The 22,244-nt window shown below is 51.7% G+C and overlaps 1 protein-coding gene across 1 annotated transcript in view; it reads left to right on the top strand.

The window, feature by feature from the left end:
• EFNB3 (ephrin B3) overlaps positions 1–21,861 on the top strand; it is a 65,896-nt gene extending 44,035 nt beyond the window's left edge. Inside the window, 4 exon segments of the mRNA XM_035135885.2 lie at positions 4,014–4,306; positions 13,169–13,261; positions 16,204–16,308; positions 20,674–21,861. Of these exon segments, the coding sequence (XP_034991776.1) occupies positions 4,014–4,306; positions 13,169–13,261; positions 16,204–16,308; positions 20,674–21,074 (892 nt within the window). The 3' untranslated portion in view covers positions 21,075–21,861.
• The last annotated feature ends 383 nt before the right edge of the window (positions 21,862–22,244 follow it).

Here is a 22,244-nt window from a genome sequence, read left to right as displayed (position 1 = left end):
CTCCAACCTAGGTTGCTCTGGACGTTTTGGACTACAACTCCCATCAGCGGGTCCAAAGAGCAGCCCGGGTTGGAGAAGGCTGACTTTAAAGTATGGGGGAAGGAAAAGTGGTGGGCCTCATTGATACAGAAGGGGCGGCTGTGCTGGTGTTTCCTGTTGATTTGTTCCAAAAGTTTTGCGAGCTAGGCTTTTGAGGAAGCAAAAAAGAAAAAGCAACGCGGCGGCATTGGCACTGGCCAGTAGGTGCCAGCCCCATACGATTCACAAACTGCATTCTGCATTATTTGGGGGGAAATCACATTTTTCTAGGAGGGAGAATAGGATTTTTTTTTTCAGGGGGATGCTTAGAAACTCGGGAATCCGCCTTGGTCCACCTAGCTCAGAATTTCCCATGGTATTTTCTCTGGTTGCGTCGGTCTGTTCAGCATTTAGAATCAAAGATGGGGGATTAGTGGAACTGGCTGGGTTCTGTTAGACGCATGTTTGATTTGGGGTGTGTTTGGGGAACGGAGTTAGGGTGCTTTAAATAATGCCATCCTTGAACCAAACCTGAGAAGGGCCTGTACCTGCCGCCTGTGAGCTGCATGGCAACGCAATCCCGAGGCCTTGTGTGACGTGGCCCTTCTCGGAAGTGCTCCATTTGGCCTCTGAATTATACCCAGCTGCAAGCCAACTTCTGCTCTTGCCTTCATTGCTGCTTTGCGGCCATTATCCTGCCCCTCTTCAAATACTGCTGCACGGAAAGTGGCTAATATTCACATTTTTTTGCAGATTTCGCTGAAGCTCTGGCTTAGACTGAGCTGCCCCTGTCCCAGGTCACCCCTCAAGCCAAGGCATTTGCAGAGCCAAATGACTTAAGGCTGAAGGAATCCCCATGACCACCACTCCCCTCCTTTTTCTGAGCGAGGGATAGGACCCAGGAGTCTTTCATCTGCTGCTCTGCTAACCACCCCACCACCCCTGGCCAGGCCTCAGTTATGCCTCTTCTTCTCCTGGCCTGGGCTATTATCTCATTTGGCAGCTGATCTGTCCCAGGGGGCTGGGGACAGGCGGCTCTGGGGTCAAATGTCAACAGGTTTGAATACAGGGTTGGAATTCTTTGTCGGTTCTCTGGTGGTTCCTTGCATGGGTGTTTTTTTGGGGGGGCGGGCGCATGATGCTCCGAGAGCATGTCGGACCAACTGATGGAGCAAAGGGAATGGGGGGGGTGTCCTGCTGTTTTTGATGGTGCGGGGGAGACCAAGTAATGCAAATTAAAGACAGATGCAAAGAACTTCACCCCGGAGGGTGCGAAGAACACAGAACGCCTGGGCTTTATATTTTGCAGTCTTTGAGGCAACTTCAATTAGTCGCTTTTAAAATAGGATTTTGTGTGATTATTATTAATATTATTATTATTTAAAGGGATGTGCTAAACGCCTCCAAATGTCAGGACATTTATAACTCGGGCTGCCAACCCGGTTGAAGAAACCTTCATTTTTCAATCGCGGGAGTTTTTGTCAGTTAATCAGTTGATTAAATTTGCATAATTTGCATATGGGCAAAAACAGTCGTTCTGAAGCGAGAAACACGGTCTCTTGTCTGTGTTTTACGATCCCTGCATTTTGTCATAGCAGACATTATCTTAAGAGACTTCTGGTCAGGTATCTGAAATGTCTGGTGGTAGATGCCTCTGTAGAGATGGTGATCGCTATGCGCAGTTTTTTGTCTGATTTTGGCAGGTGAGCCAAAATGACATGTCAAATATAGGCGTTATTTTCAGTTGATTGCAAAATACAAACAATTTTGGCAAGCAGGGGCAATCTAGGAAGAGGTGGCAAAAGATTACAACACCCCACACTACATCAAAAACAACCCAAAGCTCTCCTGAGGACTTTTAGTCAAAATGCTACGCCCCTACCTGCTTAATTAATTTTTTTCACCCACCAGCAACCCTAAAGCGGCTCAGATCCACATAGCTCCTTACACTTTCACTGGGGACAAATGCTTCCTGCATGTTGCGGGGACGTTCTTCCCCAGGAAACTTTTAAAAGGCTTCTGAAATTGATTAGCCTAACCAACCAATGAATTAAAATTTGCAGCAACCTAGAAGGAGATTACCACAGAGTCTAGGGCTTGCTGATCAGAAGGTCGGCGGTTCGAATCCCTGCAACGGGGTGAGCTCCTGTTGTTCGGTCCCAGCTCCTGCCAACCTAGCAGTTCAAAAGCACATCAAAGTGCAAGTAGATAAATAGGGACTGCTCCGGCGGGAAGGTAAACGGCGTTTCCGTGCGCTGCTCTGGTTCGCCAGAAGCAGCTTTGTCATGCTGGCCACATGACCCGGAAGCTGTCTGCGGACAAACGCTGGCTCCCTCGGCCTATAGAGCGAGATGAGCGCCGCAACCCCAGAGTCAGACACGAATGGACCTGATGGTCAGGGGCCCCTTTACCTTTACCTTTAGAAGGAGATTTGCAAAAACACAAAGTGGGCCGGGATGGCTGGTCCTCGTGGTGTATTCACCGGTCCCTCCTGTGCCTCTGGTGAACGGAGTCGGTGTAGGGCTTTTGTTCTCTTGAGAAATGGCACCTGTTTGTCCTGGGGTGAGAGTGAAGAAAAAAAGTTGTGTGTGTGTGTGTGTGTGTGTGTGTGTGTGTGCCTGCCTTCCAAGAGCTGGGACCAGCTGTGAATTGTAGTGCAAAGCACCTGGAAGGTGCCGACATCTGCAAATGTTGCATTTGTTGTTTAGTCGTTTAGTCGTGTCCGACTCTTCGTGACCCCATGGACCATAGCACACCAGACACTCCTGTCTTCACTGCCTCCCACAGATTGGTCAGACTCATGTTGGTAGCTTCGAGACCTCTGGCCAACCATCTCGTCCTCTGTCGTCCCCTTCTCCTAGTGCCCTCAATCTTTCCCAACATCAGGGTCTTTTCCAGGGAGTCTTCTCTTCTCATGAGGTGGCCAAAGTATTGGAGCCTCAGCTTCAGGATCTGTCCTTCCAGTGAGCACTCAGGGCTGATTTCCTTCAGAATGGATAGGTTTGATCTTCTAGCAGTCCATGGGACTCTCAAGAGTCTCCTCCAGCACCATAATTCAAAAGCATCAATTCTTCGGCGATCAGCCATCTTCATGGTCCAGCTCTCACTTCCATACATCACTACTGGGAAAACCATAGCTTTAACTATACGGACCTTTGTAGGCAAGGTGATGTCTCTGCTTTTTAAGATGCTGTCTAGGTTTGTCATTGCTTTTCTCCCAAGAAGCAGGCGTCTTTTAATTTCGTGACTGCTGTCACCATCTGCAGTGATCAAGGAGCCCAAGAAAGTAAAATCTCTCACTGCCAAATGTTGCATACACCAATGTAAACAATGCTTCTCTCAAGCCCCATTATAGCCTCACAACAGCCTTGCGAGGTAGGATAGGCCAAGAGACAGGAGTCATCCGGCAAGCTCCATATGACTGGATGGGGACTGGAGCCCTGGTCTTTCCCAGGTGCTAGTCCAAGACTCTTAACCGCCTCACCCCACCGGTTGCCACGAGAGGCTGTTTGCAGCTGGGCGTGTGGTGGGAAAACTAACGTGTTTCCAATTATATTGGAAGGTGTCCACCAAATTTCCGGTTACAGAGAGCCTTAAACCTTCCTGGCTTAATTTAACACCAGTCGTTTCTTCCGACGTCTGGACTCGGCCCGTTGAGCATTAAAAGGCTAATGTCTCTGAGCATCTGCAGAAAGTCTTTCTGCGGAGAAACGTCCCTTCCACAAACCAGCCCCCGACACGACGGTGTTTTCGAGCTTCCTCCTCTCTGCTAGCAACACCTGTTGCTTTGCTTTCGTAATTAAGCACCGCGGGGTCCCCTTCTCCCTAGGGCACCCTGGTTCTTAGCATCCTTTCACCCAAGGTGCTAGAGACAAGCTCCCAGGGGCTGAGGCCGCTGGGTGATGTTGTTAGGGGGGAGGCTGGTTGGAAGAATGCAGGCTCCTTGCTCCCAAGTGCGTTCTGCCGAGCTGATTTTATCCGTTGCGCCCTTGCAGGTTCCAGAACGAGGAGGGCTACGTTTTGTACCCCCAGATTGGCGACCGCCTGGACCTCATCTGCCCCCGCTCTGTGCCGCTGGGCCCCTTCTCCACCGAGGACTATGAATATTACAAGCTGTACCTGGTCCAGACGGAGCAGGCCGAGCGCTGCGAGATCCTCCGCACCCCCAACCTGCTGCTCACCTGCGACCGGCCAGAGCAAGACATGCGCTTCACAATCAAGTTCCAGGAGTACAGCCCCAACCTCTGGGGCCACGAGTTCAAGACCAACCAGGACTATTACATCATCAGTAAGTTTTAACGCCCTGGGGAAAAGGGGGGGGGACACTTCCTTTTCTTTCTGAAAGCTGAGATGTTTCCTTTGTGTACCGAATCCCACACTTGCACAGAATTGCAAGGCCTTGAGATGTCTGTAGCCGTCGATAGGTGCCGCCGCCAGTCTGGCAGGCGGTAGATGGCGGCTGAAGGAACAGGAAATCGTGGTAAAAAACCATGGACCACACAGGATATTGAGAAAGAGAGAGAGAGAGAGAGAGTGAAAGATATCCTTAAAAATAATGTTCAGATCAGAGGTAGCTGAGAGGGATTGTGGCTGCATAAAACATTGTGCCTTTAAAGCAAGGTTCCCCAAACTTGGGTCACCAGCCGTTTTTGGACTACAACTCCCATCATCCCTAGCTAGTAGGACCAGTGGTTAGGGATGATGGGAATTGTAGTCCCAAAACAGCTGAAGACCCAAGTTTGGGAAACCCTGCTTTAAAGTATATCCAAAGTATATTATTTCCCGAAAGGAATTCTGGGCACTGTAGTTTGAGGGTTGATAGGGATTGGAACTCTTGAGGGGGTAAACTACAGTCCCCAGAATCCTTTGAGGGTAAGAATGTGTTTCCAATGTTCTCTACGGGTTATCGTATGGACCTGTGGGAGCAGGGCTTGTGTGCTTCTACCTAATGCATAGTATGTGGAATGTGCTTATTTACCATTGCAACTTTCCGACAGACTCAAGAGGAAGGCAGATGGCAAAAATTAAAAACAATAAAACCAAATTAAAGCACAACATGGGTGCCTGTTTAAAAACAACACTAAACAGATTGATGTTGTTGCATCTTATGGCATCCTTGTATTTGCACTGCTGCTGGTGGAAAGGTGGGATACAAATCAACCAGAGATAGATCTCAGTTTATATGGGGAGAGAAGAGATGGCGGCTGTCCTTCAGATATTCTTGTCCCTGGCCACATAGGGCTGTTTTTCGGGCACAACCAGTCCTTTGAATTGCACCCAGAGGTCGATGACGTTGGTGGCAAGGGATGAACGAGAAGCCCTTTATTTGCTCCTCAATTCTTTTGCATGTATGCCCTAAGAACAGACGGGGGAGAAATTGGTTTGGATTGCATTCGAAAGCGAATTTACTTAATTCACACTGCCGAGGCCGATGAACAGACCCAAACATCCTTAAAAACTGTGCGTGTCTCTGGATATTGCGACGCTGTTCTCCAGCCACCCAAAAATGTGCTCCGAAGTCTTAGAAGAAGAAAAAGGTGTACCCAAATGCAAGCATTAGGTGCCTGAAAACGCATGCAGATTTTTGTGTGAACCATTCGCAAAGAAAAATGTACAAACGGGGGCAGAAATGGGATGCATTGAAAACAAGGTTGGACAACTGGGGGGGGGGGACAGCACTGAGACATTTTTTCCATCCCGAGCTGTGAGGCAGGCCCGCACAACAGGATCAATGTTTTTGCACAAGGTCCAAGTGGCACGTCCACAAGACACAGTTGGGGATGCTTTTAAAGTGCCTGTTTCCCATGGGCCCCCAGGCGTACCTGAGGCAGGAGAAGTGGGAGGCAGGGAAAAGCGGGAACGTGCGCTTCTTGGCCAAGGAAGGCAGAAGGCGCCTATTCCTTGGCACAGCGGTGGAGAGCGGAACATTAAATGCGTCCATCGCTGCCAAGTAGCGCCCACACCTACTCCATGAATAATCGGTCACCTTTTCCTTAACAACTCGCAACATCCGTAGCTGCTGCTGCTGTTGATGACGACGACGATGTAGCACCATCCATGTACACGGTGAATTACAAAGAATGAGAGCTCAGGTCTCTGCCCCCCAAGGGGCAAACATCCTAGGAAACGACAGAAGGGAAACAAAGGGAGAGAGGTGGGCAGGGGGAATAGCAGATGAGGGCAGAGAAGTATGTGTGCATTTGTTTCGGCTACGGCTGGCTGGGACCGACGGGAGTTGTAGTTCGAAACACCTGGAGGGCGCCACTTGGGCACGGAGGCGAGCTGATTCTGTTGGCGGCTTCACGGAAAAGGCAGGCTTTGCGCCTCTTCCAAGAAAGTAGGGAAATGAGGCAACCGCAATAGTTTCAGCGCCATATTTTTCCTTTTCACGGGCAGCCTCGCCTTCAATGTATGCCTGTTGCCCAGGGTTTATCAATGATACCGTGTGACGGGGGCTTGGGAGTCCAGCGTTTAAGGGGGCTGGAGGGCAACTAGGCCTTTGGAGGGAATTTGAGGCTGACTAGGCCGTCCTAAGGCCTATTCTAGCCCATCTTAGTCCTCGGGGCAAAGGAAGAGGGATACATTTTGGGGCACGGCTAGTGAGCATCCTCTGATCTTCTTTTAAGGAAGAGGAGAGGGACCGAGTCCTCTAACCCCCCCTCTCCCCTTTCCTCTCCCCACCCCTCAGCATCCCTGTCTCATCAGCTCCGGCTGCCTGGGGTGGCCCTTCAGCCATCGCCATGGCAACTGTCTCCCGGCAAACCTGTATGAGCCAGCCACTTGGCTATACCACAGCAGCCACTTTGGGGTAACCAGCCAATCTCCACACACACACCCAGCCCAGACACACACCAATTTGTCTGCCTCTTTCCATGGTGGGGGGGGGGTCCTAACTCAACTCCCCCCCTTCCTCTTGCGAGCATAAAGCACCCTCCCCACTCCCGTGTTGACCATTTCTGAGATGCGACTGTTTCTGAAGGAGGGGGTGTCTGCGCACCAGGGACCCCTGTTTAATGCAAAGCCCCGTTTCCCACCCCAGGGGGATATCTGTGGGGTTGTTGGTTAGGGCTACGCGGGCCCAGATCTACGGGTTTGCATGGCTGCCAAGGATGGTGGGCAGCGGTTTTCAGTTCGCTCTCCTCTCAAAGACACACACACACACACAATCTATATGGATATAGATATAGATATAGATATCTTCCTCTTTCTGCCTTTTCTTCAGTTCTCTCTGCTTTGTAGCCTGGGTTGCGCCCCTGGGCAAGCAGACAAATGTTGAAAGAAACCCACTTGTGACCACCCTGCTTCTTCTCCTCCTCCTCTTCCGCCCAACCAGGGGAGGCAGGCGAGGGAATCCAGATCTCTACAGTTGCCGTTGCTTTCACCATTATATATATATATATATATATATATATATATATATATATATATATATACACACACACAAATCAAGGTCATTGCTCTACCCACCAGGCAAGACAGCCACCAGCTTTTCCACCACTTTCCCCCACCCCAAACACGACACTTCCCCCCCCTCTCAGAGTCAGGTGATAGGAGCATCAGGGCGGACATAGTGGGGTTTTTTTCCGGTGGTGGTGGCAAGGCGTCGTTGACCCAGTTTTTCCTCCCCCTCCAAATGAATTTATGCCCAGCCAAGCATGAGGGTAGAGCGCGAGACAGCCGAGTGGAAGGAGGGAAGGGAAGAAGGAAATCGGCTGACTGGGGGGCAGGGATGGGGGGTGGCACCATCTAGGACAGGAAGTGATGGAAGAGGAAATGGCAGGCCACTCATTTAAAGCACCCCCCCCAAAAAAAGAGTGGCTGCATCTCAGCACGCTTTGCACGCCTTAATTGGCACACAGAACCCAGCGTAGAATCACAGAAGGGCAGAGCTGGAAGGGACCCCAAGGGTCATCCAGTCCAACCCCCCGCAATGCAGAAACCTCAACCTTTTCCCATCACTTTCCCTAGAAAGCTTGGGCAGAAATGATCAAACCGTGACGGCCACGTTTCCAGTGCCATGAGAAAATGGGGCACATCTCTCGCGCGAGGGGGGGGGGCCCTGTACAAATCTCCTCCCTCTGAGGACTAACAAGCCCGAGGGCACAGCTTCAGGACGGTGCAAGCCCCCAGCCCCCTCCACCCCGGACAGCCCACGTTTCGCAAAGTACATCACTACGTTCGCTCGGATATTATTCCCTGGCGAGTATCGGGGAAAGCAATTTAATATTTTTAAATGCATATCAAAGCTGGCCACACCCCGCCCCTCCTGATATACCTAAGATTAGATGAAGGGCACCCGCCAGGCCAAAAGTGCAGTGGTCACCGAGGGCCAAACCCTGGCTTGTCTTTTTATTTCTTTCTTTTTTGAAACTCTTAATTTTGGAGAGTGCAGCTGTAAAAAGTCAATAGGATGTGTCGTCCTTTTAAACAGGAGCCCGTGGACTAGCTTGTGTCTCCCTCCGGTGAGGGGCTTGGGCAAGCATGCACACCCCGGTTGTTTGACGGGGAGGTGGGCACCGAGAGGGGGGTGGGCACGGCCGTCTCCCATGCCTGTCCTGCGTCTGCAGCCTTGCGAAGGGTGGCCCCCCACCGGCCAGGCGTGTTCTTTGTGAGGGCTCAGCCGAGCGAGTCTAAACTGAACCGACGGGCCCAGCTTCCCAGAGCCCCCGGCAGCTGCCAGCGAGAGAGAGTCCCGCACCGTGTGCTGCACGCGAACCCCCCCCAAAAAAACCTCTCTCTTTCTTCTTTTTAAACCCATTAGGCTCCCCCATTTCCCTCGCAGAGGCGGAACGAGAGAACCCAAAGGTTTCAGGATGCCGCATGGCATCGCCAGCTTGGAACCTTCCGGAAAAGCCCCCACTGGCCGAAGGGGTCAGAGTCCCCGTTTCAGCCGCCAGCAGGTCTCGGTAGGGTGGGCAAAGTCCCACCCTGTGAACACGTGAGAGGGCCCGGTCCAGGAGTAACAGATCTGCTTGTGGCGAACTTGAGCCTGTGGCTTTATACCAGTTGCTGGAAACTGCAGGATTGGGGAAGAGAGCATAATGTGGCGTAAATAGAGTGTCGGACGAAGGCCTGCGAGAGCAGGGTTCGAATCCCCACTTGGCTATGAAGCTCCCTGAGTGACCTTGGCAGTGTCGGATTTACGTATAAGCTAAACAAGCTATAGCTTAGGGCCCCACTCTCTTGGGGCCCCCCAAAAAAAATTAAAGGAGAAAAACTGGATGCACATTTCCAAAATATAAGATAAAAAACAAATAAAATAAAACCTACTTACAGCAATAGCGTTTTGTGTTGTGTAGGCTCCTACGGTGTAAGTCATGGCCCCCGCCTGCTAGCCTGCCCCCTAAAATATCCCCGGTTTGCTCCTTTCTTTATATAGGGTGCCTACATTCTGCATGGACTGGTTGCAGGGCAACATGGGCAAATGGCTTGAGATACCTATGAGGTCCATAAATGACCATATAGCATATATTCAACACAAAAAACAGCGGGAATTTGTTGTTGACATATAAAGGGCCCCATTACCTTGCTTAGGGCCTCATCAAACCTAAATCCGGCCCTGGACCTTGGACTCAGTCACCATCTCTTAGCCTAACCTACCTCACAGGGTTGTTGTGAGGATGAAATGGGGAGCAAGAGAACCATGTGCTTTGAGGTGCTTGGAAGGCAAAGGTGATCTAGAAATGTAACAAACAAATAATTTTTTATTTTTATTTTGCCGGCCCCAACATCCAAAGCGTGACATCTTTTGTGCGACCGATGTGCCCCCCAGTCAGGACCCACTGAGACAGTCACCTTGCTACCCTTTTAAATTTTATTTTTGTTGCTGCAGGTAGCACCAGGTAACAGGGCTGTGGGGCTCCAGCCACCATTTTAATTTCCCACAGGGCTTTGGAGTGAGGCTCTGTTGGCGCCATGTTGGGAGATCAAAATGGCGGCTCCTGGGCTCAGCTACCTGGGGCTGGTTGGCCCTGCAACAACAACAACAACAACAACAACAACAACAACAACAACAACAACAACAACAACAACTCATTATTTGTACCCCGCCCATCTGACTGAGCTGCCCCCGCCACTCTAGGCAGCTTCAAGCATATATTAAAACACCGTAAAAACCTTAAACCTTAAAAAGCATCCCTATACAGGGCTGCCTTCAGACATTTCCTAAATGTTATATAATAACTCAACATCGGATGAGAGGGCATTCCACAGGGTCGGCGCCACTACCGAGAAGGCCCTGTTGTTGTTGTTGTTGACATTATTGAGGATATTTGTATGTCACCCTTCATCCGTAGATCTCGGGGCTGTTCACAGCATTAAAATCCAAGATAAAAAAACACAAAATACATAATGAAAACTCGGAACAGAAGCAAAGCGGTAACCCTCCGCCGTACCAACGACACGTTTAAAACGGTATCGGGATTTCAGTCAGCCCAAGGCCTGGTTGAAGAGGAACGTTTTTGTATGGCACCTAAAGGTGTATAATGAAGGTGCCAGCCAAACCTCCCTGGGGAGAGCCCCCCACAAATGGGGGGAGCCCGTTGTTCAACCCTAGCCACACATTGCATAGGGGCCGGCCCAAGACATTTTGCCGCCTGAGGCAGAGGGCAAGATGGCGTCTTCCCCCCATCCCAGGCACTGAGGCCGCGGGGTCGATCTAAATCAGCTTTCCCCAACCTGGCGCCCTTTGGATATTTTGGACTACAACTCCTTTGCCCAGTTGGCTGCAGCCGGTGGAAGTTTTAGTCCGAAATATCTGGGGAAAGCTGAACTAGGCGGCCTCTGGGTTTTTCTCCCGTGCTTGCGATTCTGTGAAAGGAAAGCTGTGAGGAATTCACCTGCGACAACAACAACAACAACAGCATGATTTAACCTCACGATAATTTAGTTAGGTTTCAGCTGCCAGTCCTTCTCACGGTTTATCTTGCTAACACAGGCACCCTTGACTGGTATTTTTCACAGAACAGCGAGTTTGTGGGCTGAGTTTCAAGCGGAGGACTTCGCATCTAATTCTGTTTTTTATTTTTATTTTTTTTTAAAAAAAAGTTCCTGAGATTTCTTCTCAGCCTTTCAGGGCCTTATGCCCCACTTGAGGCGGCTTACGTAAATTAAAATCGCCATCGCAGGGAGAGAGAAAAAAAACAATTTTTGTAAAATGCACACAAAAGGCAAGCCTGGAAGATTAAAAGCAATCCTCAACGCAGACTTATTAAGAACAAGACGATGCTCTTCCGCAATTGGGACAGATCTGGGTCGGTTGCGAGGAGAGACGGATGGATTTGTCAGTTCCGGTTCTCTCTGTTTCTCATTCTTCCAATCTCATATCTGGTTCTCCACGTTTCTGCAGCAATTTGCTGATTTTTTTAAAAAATTTTTTAAAGAAAACCTAATGAAAACCCACCAGCATTTTTGTGTGAATTTCTCCAAATAAACACATGCGGTTTTGGCTAATTTTGCAAGCAATTTACCCCAATAAAGCATATTTTCGTATGTTGTTTTTCTGTCAATATGTGTTTTTTTTAATGCATATTACCCAGTGTGGTTGCATTCTGAAGGAAATCAGCCCCGAGTGCTCACTGGAAGGACAGATCCTGAAGCTGAGGCTCCAATACTTTGGCCACCTCATGAGAAGAGAAGAATCCTTGGAAAAGACCCTGATGTTGGGAAAGATGGAGGGCACTAGGAGAAGGGGACGACAGAGGACGAGATGGTTGGACAGTGTCCTTGAAGCTACGAACATGAGTTTGACCAAACTGTGGGAGGCAGTGCAAGACAGGAGTGCCTGGCGTGCTATGGTCCATGGGGTCACGAAGAGTCGGATACGACTAAACGACTAAACAACAACAACAACAGTGTGGTGTAGTGGTTAGAGAGTCGGACTCGGACCTGAGAGAGAATAGGGTTCAAATCCCCCCAACTTGGCCACAAAACTCACTGGGTGACCTTGGGGGGTGCCGATCGCTGCCTCTCTCAGCCTACCTCGCAGGGTTGTTGTGGGGAGTAAATAAGGAGGATGAGAGCCATGAGCACCACTTTGCGCTCCTTGGAGAAGAAAGAGTGGGATATAAATGCAATAAACAATAATTGACGCATTTTTGTCAACATTGGAGAGGTTTGTGAGGCTCGCCTTGGATCGCGAGCAGAATTTAATTTCTCCTTGTGCTATTCTGGGCAAGCCTGAACTGTGGGTTTGGCTGCCCCATGCCAGTGGTTGTGGGGCACCCAGGGAGGCTGCCCGCTTGCCAGGATGGCTTCTCTCTCTCTCTCTCTCTCTCTCTCTCTCTCTCTCTCTCTCTTTCTCTGCATCCCCATCAGGCTTTGGCAGAGCAGGTGCGTCAAAACGGCCCCCTCTTCTCTCCGCAGCCTCTGGCTTATTAACGGATCACGAGGGGAACTTTTGTCTGTGCAAACATTAAACATCTTGTTTAAATATTAAGTGACCCCGCAGAGCATCCTTTGGAAAGAGCTGCATTGGGTGTGTCTGAGAGCACTGAGGGGGCTACAGGGTTAGGTAGGGGGTCTGGGTTGCTGGGTAGGAAGGTTGGGGGACCCCCCCAACCCCCAACCCCCCATACCGGCTCTTTAATACCACAAAGTCTGCTTTCACCCATCTTGGGCAGGGAAAGGAATTCAGAATGGCCCTTTTTGAAGTCTCGGGCCTGTCCCTGCCTTCTCTACCCTGTCCCTGCACCCCAGGCAGGAAAAGTCTCCCATCTCCCACCTCCTCCGGTCTCCGTCCAAAGCCACCAGAGCTCTCCATCGCAGCCGGCCCATGAATTTATCATTTCACACCCATGCCCACCCATCAGTATTCTCTGGGCGCCTTGCCCGAGAAAATCAGAAGCAGGCATCGTCACGAGTTGGTTGCAAAACTCGAAGGGAATAAAACGGCAGGATAAAAACAGCTGCAACCTGGCAGCCATCGCCACCGTTTCTAGCAATTAAAGACTTGGGGAAATGAATTTTTTTTAAAAAAGGTATAATCGTCCTGGTTCCGAAGAGATAGCCCAAGTTAGAAATGCCAGGATGGGGAGATGTTTCTAGACAGTCTCCAAGGGCAGCCCCACATACTGTACATTACAGCAGTCTAACCCATAACCATGGTTAATTTCTTTCTCTCTTTTTTTTCTCTCTCTCTCCTGCCCCACAGCAACTTCAGATGGTACCAAGGAAGGCCTTGAGAACATGAAGGGCGGTGCTTGCCTCTCCAAAGGAATGAAAGTCGTCTTGAAAGTCGGGCAGCGTAAGTCTCCGGGGGGCGGGGAGAGAGAAGAATCCAGAAAGTGTATCTTTGTGGGATCTGGGTGTGCGTTGGATGTGGGGAGATGACCCAGATGTCCCTGGTGGTGGTGGTGGGGGAATGGGGGTCCATTGCACGAGAGCAGAGCATTCTGGGAGCCATAACCTCTTCAGGAAGAGAGAGCGGAGTCGCGCGGGTTAGGATGGGGAATCCTGGGAAGGAGGAGACCCCTGGGAGAAGGGTGGGGGAGAGTGCCAGGGCCGGCCTTCACCAACCTGGTGCCCTCCAGATGTTTTGGACCGTACGCTATCTGGAGCTGGAGCCCCAAAACATCTGAGCAGTGCCAGGTTGGCAAAGACTGACCTAGTGGCTGGCTTGTGCCCACCCCATTCACTGCCACCTCTGCAGCAGCCAGGACTCCTGGGCACTTGGACCCGTCCCTTGTTCCCTCTGCAAAACCCCTGGATTTGGGAACATGGCATGTGGCAGGCCCACAGCCCCTGCTGGAACTCGGATGAGCTTGTGACCGCCCAGTGAATGGAAATACAGGGGGGCAGGAGGAGACTGGGGTGGGAGCAAGGGGGAGGGGGGAGTTGATCCTATGATCCCCTGAGTGTCAGTCCCCCTCGCTTTCCCCATCTTTCCTCCCAGCCCTGACTGTTTCTCACCCCGTCCTACCTGGGCAAATGTGCCCCTTGATGCCCGCTTGTCGCTCAGCCTGCCTCTCACGGATCCTGCCCCTCAGATTAAATCACACAAACGAGCAGAATAAATGTGAGGAATCCAGGCTGGCAGGAGGAGGAGTTTGGAGCCGGGAGTCCTGACTTTGAACACCTCCTTGGCCACCAAACTGCCTTGCCTTGTGGCCTGGGGCTAAGGTTCTCTCTCTCTCTCAGCCTCTAAGCACGCCTCGCAGGGCCGTTGTGAGATCCAAAACAGAGGAGCGAAATGAATTTGGGGGCGAGGTTTTCTCAAGCAACCCCCCCCCAATCTGGGAGGGTTTCGTTTGCTCGTTAACTTGATATTTCAAACCAGGCACCCCCAAACTTCGGCCCTCCAGATGTTTTGGACTACAATTCCCATAATCTCTGACTACTGGTCAAACATGAGTTTGACCAAACTGCGGGAGGCAGTGCAAGACAGGAGTGCCTGGCGTGCTATGGTCCATGGGGTCACGAAGAGTCGGACACGACTAAACGACTAAACAACAACAACAACAACAACACTGGTTCTCTTAGCTAGGGATCATGGGAGTTGTAGGCCAAAACATCTGGAGGGCCGCAGTTTGGGGATGCCTGTTTTAAACCAAACCTTCCATTGCTATCTAGCTATATAATAAAAATCTGAATTTTAAAATACCACAGTTCAGAAATTCAGTTTCGGGTTCATTAAAAAAAACCTGCTGCCGGGCGACTCATCAGCCTACTCCCAAAGGGAGGAAAACAAGCTTAAACGAATAGGTTAAACTGCCCTCGTTTCTGAAGTTGTGGCGGGAAAGGACACAAAGTGATTTAAAATGTAGATTAAATTAAATAGGCAGGGATGCCCGGGACTGAGCGTTGCCAAGACTGGGAGAGGAGATGCAGGGGAAGGCAGAACTAAAAAAAAAATAGTGGTGTGTGAGATGGGATTGGAAGGAATTTCACTTTTGGAGGGAGAGGGAAGAGAAAGGTCAGGGTCTGTCCTGTAGCCACGGAGGTTCCCCGTAATGTCAGGCCACCTAGCGCAGGTGTTTTTAAAAAAGCCTTGTTGTTTGCAAAAAGCAGCAGATGAGCTGGCTGTTTCTGGCAGTGGCTGGGCAGGTACTTCCACCTGGCTGCCTCCCTCGCCAGGTGTGAGCTCAGACTCCGCCCACAGGTGACCTCACCTCCTGCTGCGCATCAGTGTTGAGAGCACAACCTAGTGGTTCCTGTGTGGTACTGCAGGCTCCTTCTTCCACCCACCCACACCCTCCTGTTTTGCAAGATTAAAACTCCGAGGACAATGTGAAGCGCTTCCCCCCCCCCTTACTTTTAACCGCAGCAATATAAATTTTTTTGAGCTGCAGAAGCATGCAGGCACCTGAAGCACACAGAACTCCCTATGTTCCTTCTCCACCTGGTTGCGGAATTCTGTGTGACTCGGAAGCTGGCCTGCTTATTTATTTTATTTATTTGCTCAGTTTGTGTACCGCCCTATACCCATAGATCTCAGGGCAATTCACAAAATAAAATTGCAATATTAAAAACACAGCATACATAATGAAAACAAAGACAACCCAAAAATCCACCCTCCTTCTGTCCCAGAGTGGCGCCATAAAAGGAACTCGGCCTCATTTGTGTTTCCTAATTGCCACATGTCGGGGCGCAGGAGAGGGGCGGGGAGGTGGCAGACATCTGACAAAATTGTTTCACTGTTTCTGGAGTCTGTGGGGATCATTTCCTTCTTGTTGTTTTTAAAGAACATGTTCATTTTATTCTTCTTGAGTTTGTGCGTTTTGCTCTGTTTTTGCCGCTTCGCACTGTTAAAAGAGCATGTTGATTTTATTATTTTATTCTTGAGTTTGTGTGTTTTTGCTCTGTTTTTTGCCGCTTCACACTGTTAAAGCGTTCCATAAATTGGGGGGGGCTGAATGTGTCTCCCTTTGCCCCTAGCCGGGTCTCTTCCCTACCCCACCCCACCCCCCAGCTCCCCCCCACACTTGCCATCTCTCTGCCCTTCACAAGATGAGAAGAGCTTGCTGGATCAGAACAGGGGCCCATCTGCTAGTATCCATTGCTGCCCCCCCCCCAAGTGCGGAAGACAGATCATAGTCATTGCGGTTAGTAGCCATCGAGAGCCCTCTCCACCCCCCCCCCCCGTGAATTTGTCTAGTCCTCTTTCCAAGCTGGTGGCTGCCGCCGCCGCCGCCTCTCCCCCGCGGGAACCGGGTTCCGTAGTTTTAACTGTGCGCCCTTGCCCCCCAGATCCCAACACAGGCTCCAAAACCCCGAAGTCCGTTCCAGACACGCCTACCGAGAAGGAGCGAGGGACGTCTGGGGCAGCCGAGCCCAGCAAGGAGGTGAACCCAGGTATGCCCCAACCCTACAACTCCCTCCCCGCCCCCCTAAGCACAGTCACGAGAGGAGGGAGCCCCTCTGCACCAAAACCCTGGCTAACAGCCCCCCCACACACACTGCCCCATGTTCCCCCCCCCACGTTTCCCGCTCCCCAACCCCCTCCCTCCCTCTTCCCCAAACTCAGCCCTCCAGATGTTTTGGGACTACAACTCCCATCATCCCTAGCTAACAGGGCCAGTGGTCAGGGATGATGGGAGTTGTAGTCCCAAAACATCTGGAGGGCCAAGTTTGGGGGGTGCCTGCTCTTGCCCCACCACCAGGCACAATAGCCCCAGTGCCCTCCTTTCCCAAGAGGCTGCCATGGACTCGAGGGTCCGGGCAGCGGGATTCGAGGCGGCATCCTGCGTTCCACAAATGCCTTCTCCTTTAGGTGTGTAGGATTCTGAGGCCTGAGCAGAGAAGGGCCTTTGCCCCAGAAAGTCCATTGTTAAGGGAAGAGAAGCCTGCAGCCTCCAGGCAAGTAGGTGGAGGACCCAGGAGTCCTAGTTCCCAGAATCCCCTGCTTTAAGGCATCAGGCACCCTCCTCCCCCACAAAAATCCAGCTCAAGATGGCAGGCTTGGGGTTGGAATGAATTGTGGTCCAAAGCATGCGGGGCAGCCATTATTATTATTATTATTATTATTATTATTATTATTATTATTATTATTATTCCTTTTTCCTGGACCGGCTTACGCAAATTGAAACAAGGCAGATAAATTACCAAAAAAACCCTGATAACTCCCAATTCCGCTGCAATGGAATGAGATGACTTATTGCGCCCCATTTCTGGGAGAACCCCGGCGTCCTGGCTCCTGCCCCTCCTCCTCTTCCAACCTCTCCTCGACAGCCCAGGAGTCCTGGCTCCCAGCTCTGCTCGCATAGAGGGGAGGGGGGGGTCAGCCGGGGTTGTTGGGGAAGGAGACCAGGACAGGGGCCTTGTGGGTCAGTGTTTGTGGCGGAGGGGTGGCAGACCCTCCTTCGCCGCTTTCCCCTTCTTCCCGGAATCATTCCACGTCAGGCCCTGACAGGCCCAGGCGGGGAAACCGAAGACGAGGCTTTGTGGCTGGGGGGGGGGGCGGCAGCGGGGGGGGGGACTAGCTCCTTGCAAAGTGTTCTGTTCTGCCTCTCTTCCGTGTCGGGGACAGAACTGGAAGCCGCGAGAGGGGGCCCCCCCGGGGTTGAGGTTTATTGATAGTGATGGCTGAAATGAACCCTGCCGAGCCGGGCTGGGGGGAGGTATCGAGGAGGCAATTAGCTCCATTAACCAGAGTCGACAGACACTAACGAGCACCTTCCCCTCTCCAGGCAGGGCCCGCTTTGCTACTTGAGCGGCTCTCCACCAACCAACAGGTTTCCAGTTATTTTTATGCTCTCCGTATACCGAATCGGACTATTATTATTATTATTGAAAAAGGATGGGAAGGCCCGTTTTGGAAGTTGCAGGCTGGGGCATGATCCAGGCTGCGTGGGGCAGCCCCCCCCCCTGGATGGTCGTGCCAGCTAGCCCTACCCCCTTGGTGCCCACTGTCTGTACAGCACAGGTGCCCACTGCGAGGGAGGCACAGTTGCATGCAGAAAGACCTCCTTGAAAGCTGGAACCTTGCGCAGCCCGGAAGCCTTCCTGCGTGCATTGTGCAGCTCTGCGCATAAAGGCTTGGGCTGTCTTGTGTGGCCGCCAGGGAGGCGCATGACTCCTTGGCAAGGCCGCGCACCACCCTTCTCCCATGCAACTTCCTGACAGTAAGAGCTGTTCGGCAGTGGAATTTGCTACCAAGGAGTGTGGTGGAGTCTCCTTCTTTGGAGGTCTTTAAGCAGAGGCTTGACAGCCATATGTCAAGAATGCTTTGATGGTGTTTCCTGCTCGGCAGGGGGTTGGACTGGATGGCCCTTGTGGTCTCTTCCAACTCTACGATTCTATGATTATATGATTCTAAGTATAACCTCTGAATCGGGCAACGGACCAGGTCTGCCTTTCTTCCTAGAACCAGAAGGGACCTGAAGAGTCATCCAATAACAACAACAATAATAATTTTATTATGTTAATGCTCGGAAACATACTGCCTCCCAGGACGTTTCTGAGCACAGTTCAAAGTGTTGGTGCTGACCTTGAAATCCCTAAACAGCCTCAAAGGCCCAGTATACCTGAAGGATCGTCTCCACCCCCATTGTTCAGCCCGGACACTGAGGTCCAGCTCTGAGGGCCTTCTGGCGGTTCCCTCCTTGCAAGAAGTGAGGTTAACAGGGAGCCAGGCAGAGGGCCTTCTCGGTGGTGGCGCCCGCCCTGTGGAACGCCCTCCCGTCAGATGTCAAGGAAATAAAACAACTCTCTGACTTTTAGAAGACATCTGAAGGCAGCCCTGTTTAGGGAAGTTTTTTATATTTGATGTTTTATCGTGTTCCTAATATTCTGTTGGGAGCCGCCCAGAGTGGCTGGTGGGGAAACCCAGCCAGATGGGCAGGGTATAAATTATTATAATAATATTATGCAGGAATCTCATTCTGTGAGCGGCCAAGGTTTTCCAAAGGGTGCATGCGCACCCTGCATTTAAGGCACATGACCTCCACCCAAGAGTCCTGGGCACCTCTGTTCCCCTCTAGCACAGGGGTGGCCAACTCCCAAGAGACTGCGATCTACTCCCAGAGTTAAAAACTGGCAGTGATCTACCCTCCGTTTTGGGGTTCAGGTCAAAGTCGTTGAACTTTTTTTAGGAAGGAGGAAGACCAATTTGGGGGGGGGGGAATCAAGGTCAAAGTTGTTGAGTTTTTTCAGGGAGGAGGTAAAATGTTGAGCTTTTCTTAGGGGAGCCACAGTTGTTCAGCTTCTTTGGGGGGAGCCAATGATCTACCAGTGATCTACTGCAGACAACAAGTGATCTACCGGTAGATCACGATCTACCTGTTGGACATGCCTGCTCTAGCAGAACTACAATTCCCAGCGCCAGTAGCAAGCTGCAGTTCCCAGGGTTCTTTGTCTTGTGCACATGTATGGGGTGTGCGCAGTCCAAGCTCCACCACATCTCCCCACGCAGAAATCTTTTCACTGGTGCCAGGGGGCTGAACTTGGGGCCCGCTGTAGGGAGAAGCCTTGAGCCCCACCTTTCGTTTGAAGGCCGAGTCTTCCCTCCATGGCCTGGTTCACGTTGAAGCCAAAGAAGCAGATCTCCTCCTGCCTGTCTTGGCTGCCGGCAGGAAGTGGCTTAGGAAACATAACCCTAAAGAAACACTTTCGGTGAAACTGGCGAGGGGGGAAAGGCAAACAGTGTAACTAAAATCTCCTTTTCACAGGGGAGGAAAATGCCAGTTCGGAGGAGAAAAATCAAGGGCTTTTTCCTGGATTGAACATGTCAGGGTGGGGGGGGGGGCGGGGTGAGCGAGGTGCATGCTTGGCTCTCCCTTGGCACTGGATCCTGCCCCTGCCCGAAATACACTAAAAAGCTAGCTTGGTGGGAAAATAGAGGAGCCCAGACATCTCCTTGTCATGCTCGATTTCTGCAAGCAGGGAGACTTTCCCCACGGAAAAACCCTCCACCGTCAGCCTGACATAATCCAAAGCACAGCTGGGGAATCTTTTTTCTCAAGCCTGGGGGCCAGATTTCCTTCTGGGTAGCCACCCATTGGCCACTTCCAGTGGTGGACGGGGCCAGGACAAAAGTAGGCGGAGCAATTGATGCAGATGTTGTCTCTGCGCACTAGGCAAGTTTCTACAACTGCCCCAACCTGCCCCAAATCCCCTCCACTCAGATGAGCAAGGGGCATTTGCAGAGACCCAAAGACTCGCTCTGTAGGGTTGCCAATCCAGACACAAAAGTTGTGACCTAGAAACAGCCCTTCGCCCTCTTCTTTTGAATGTTTTACCTGCCTTATATAAAAATAAAACTCACAATTGAAATTAAATTACGGTGTATTAAACCTTCCGGTGTTGCAAGGGGTTGGACTAGATGACCCTCGTGGGCCCCTTCCAACTCTAGGATTCTGTTAATTATCAAACCATTCGAATGGAACAGACCCCTACAAATTCAGCTCCAGGGTCTCACGACAGGAAACACCTTAGTGGCCGCAAAAGTACATTTAGGTCAGTCAGAGGACAGGCTCAAGAGTTGTGTCGACGCACCTCTGTCGGAAGGCAGCTCCACAGTTAGGGGGCCGTCACAGAGGAGGCCCTCGACTGCAGAGGTGGGTGCTGGCCACCTTTAATGTCAGTGAGACCTCAGTCCGTGGGGCAGGTGATGCCATGGGCAAGCAGGGAGCCGTTTGCTTATACTGATGTTTGGTAAACAAGCGTCTCCCTAAACACTCTTCTTCTTTTTTTCCTCCTCCCCCCCCCCAAAAAACCTAGGACCCCCGACCGGAAATGCGACCGGGAAGGTGGGAGGCGAGAACGGCCCCCTGCCCCAGTCCAGCGTCCCGATCATCGCGGGGGCCGCCGGAGGGGCCGCCTTCGTCCTGCTGGTGGCGGCCGCCGTGACGGGCGCCCTCTGCTACCGGCGCCGGCGGGCCAAGCACAGCGAATCCCACCACCCGCCGCTGTCGCTCAGCACCCTGACCAGCCCCAAGCGGGGGGGCGGCGGGGGCAACAACAACGGCTCGGAGCCCAGCGACATCATCATCCCGCTCCGGACTTCAGACAGCGCCTTCTGCCCCCACTACGAGAAGGTCAGCGGGGACTACGGCCACCCGGTCTACATCGTGCAGGAGATGCCCCCCCAGAGCCCTGCCAACATCTACTACAAAGTATGAGGAGGGGTGGGCAGCACGGCGCCCTCCTGGCGGAGGCTGCGCCCCTCGGCCATCACCACCCCCCAACGGCGGGGAAGAACCTCGGCACGGACTGGGGGGACGGGACGTTGCCGCCCCTCTGGCCCGCCCTGGATACTGGGGTCCATGCACAGCTGCGGGGACCCCCCCCTACGGCATTCAGGGGGCGTTTCCAGGATTTGGACTTGGCCAGAGGGGAGGACCCTCTATTTCGCTCTCTCCTCCTCCTCTCTTTCCGTGGATTTGGGCCTCGCTCAGATGGACAGGCCGAGGGAGGCCAACCCCCTTTCCGCCAGGCGCCAGCGAGCTTAACAGGGACAAGACTCCCTCTCGCCCCACTGCGGGGTGCGAGGGGGGGAAGGACTGGGCTCCCACGTCGGCTGATTTCTTTCCTGATAGGGACACACACACACACACACACACCCCTCCATTTCTCCCCTGGCTCCAGGACTCATCCTGGGAGTGAGGTGTGCCCCACAGTCCGGATCTCTCACCCCTGTTTGATAAATAAAGGTGACTTAGGGCCCATACGTCCTTCCGTTTGCCCCGGGGAAACCCAATCTTTAGCGCTGAATCGGAACAAACGGTAACCGTGTTTTCTGCAGTTGGCTGTTTGTTCCGATTTAGCAATAAAGAGCGGGTTTTCCCAGGGGAATGCAGTAAGGGAAAGGCTTTCTAGGCAAAGGACGAGCGGAATTGTGAACGAGCCCTTACTTATAAACATCCACCCGTCAGCCAAAATGAATTAAAGTGGGACGGTGTTTCTCTTTTTTTAAAAAAAAAGAAAAAAAGAAATTCACGCACAAATTTCCTTGCACAATTTCAAATTCTTTTTGACAACATACTCAAGGGTCATGCTGTGGTGGTCAGATGGTTTGGAGGGGAAGGGAGATACAAAGCAGCAATGGGTTAAAGCATAATGTTGTTGCTATTTCACCCTACCGAGACTTAATAGTTACCTTTCCATTCCCACCCCGGATACATCCCTCAAAACTGACATTTCAAGTATTAAATCTGAGAATCTTGAAGGTTTGCAGGGTTTCTTCTGCCAAGTTACCTTTTGGCTCTGCAGAACCTGCCCTGTTCCTCTCGGCTTCTGTGAGGAAATAATTCAGCGGCAAAGTCAGTTTACCCTCCTCTCTGCCCGCCCAA

This window comes from Zootoca vivipara, chromosome 13 (genome assembly GCF_963506605.1).
Source record: "Zootoca vivipara chromosome 13, rZooViv1.1, whole genome shotgun sequence".
Classification (NCBI taxonomy): Eukaryota; Metazoa; Chordata; class Lepidosauria; order Squamata; family Lacertidae; genus Zootoca; species Zootoca vivipara.
Note: the sequence above shows the minus strand (reverse complement) of the source record. Positions and strands in the feature narration are given on the sequence as shown.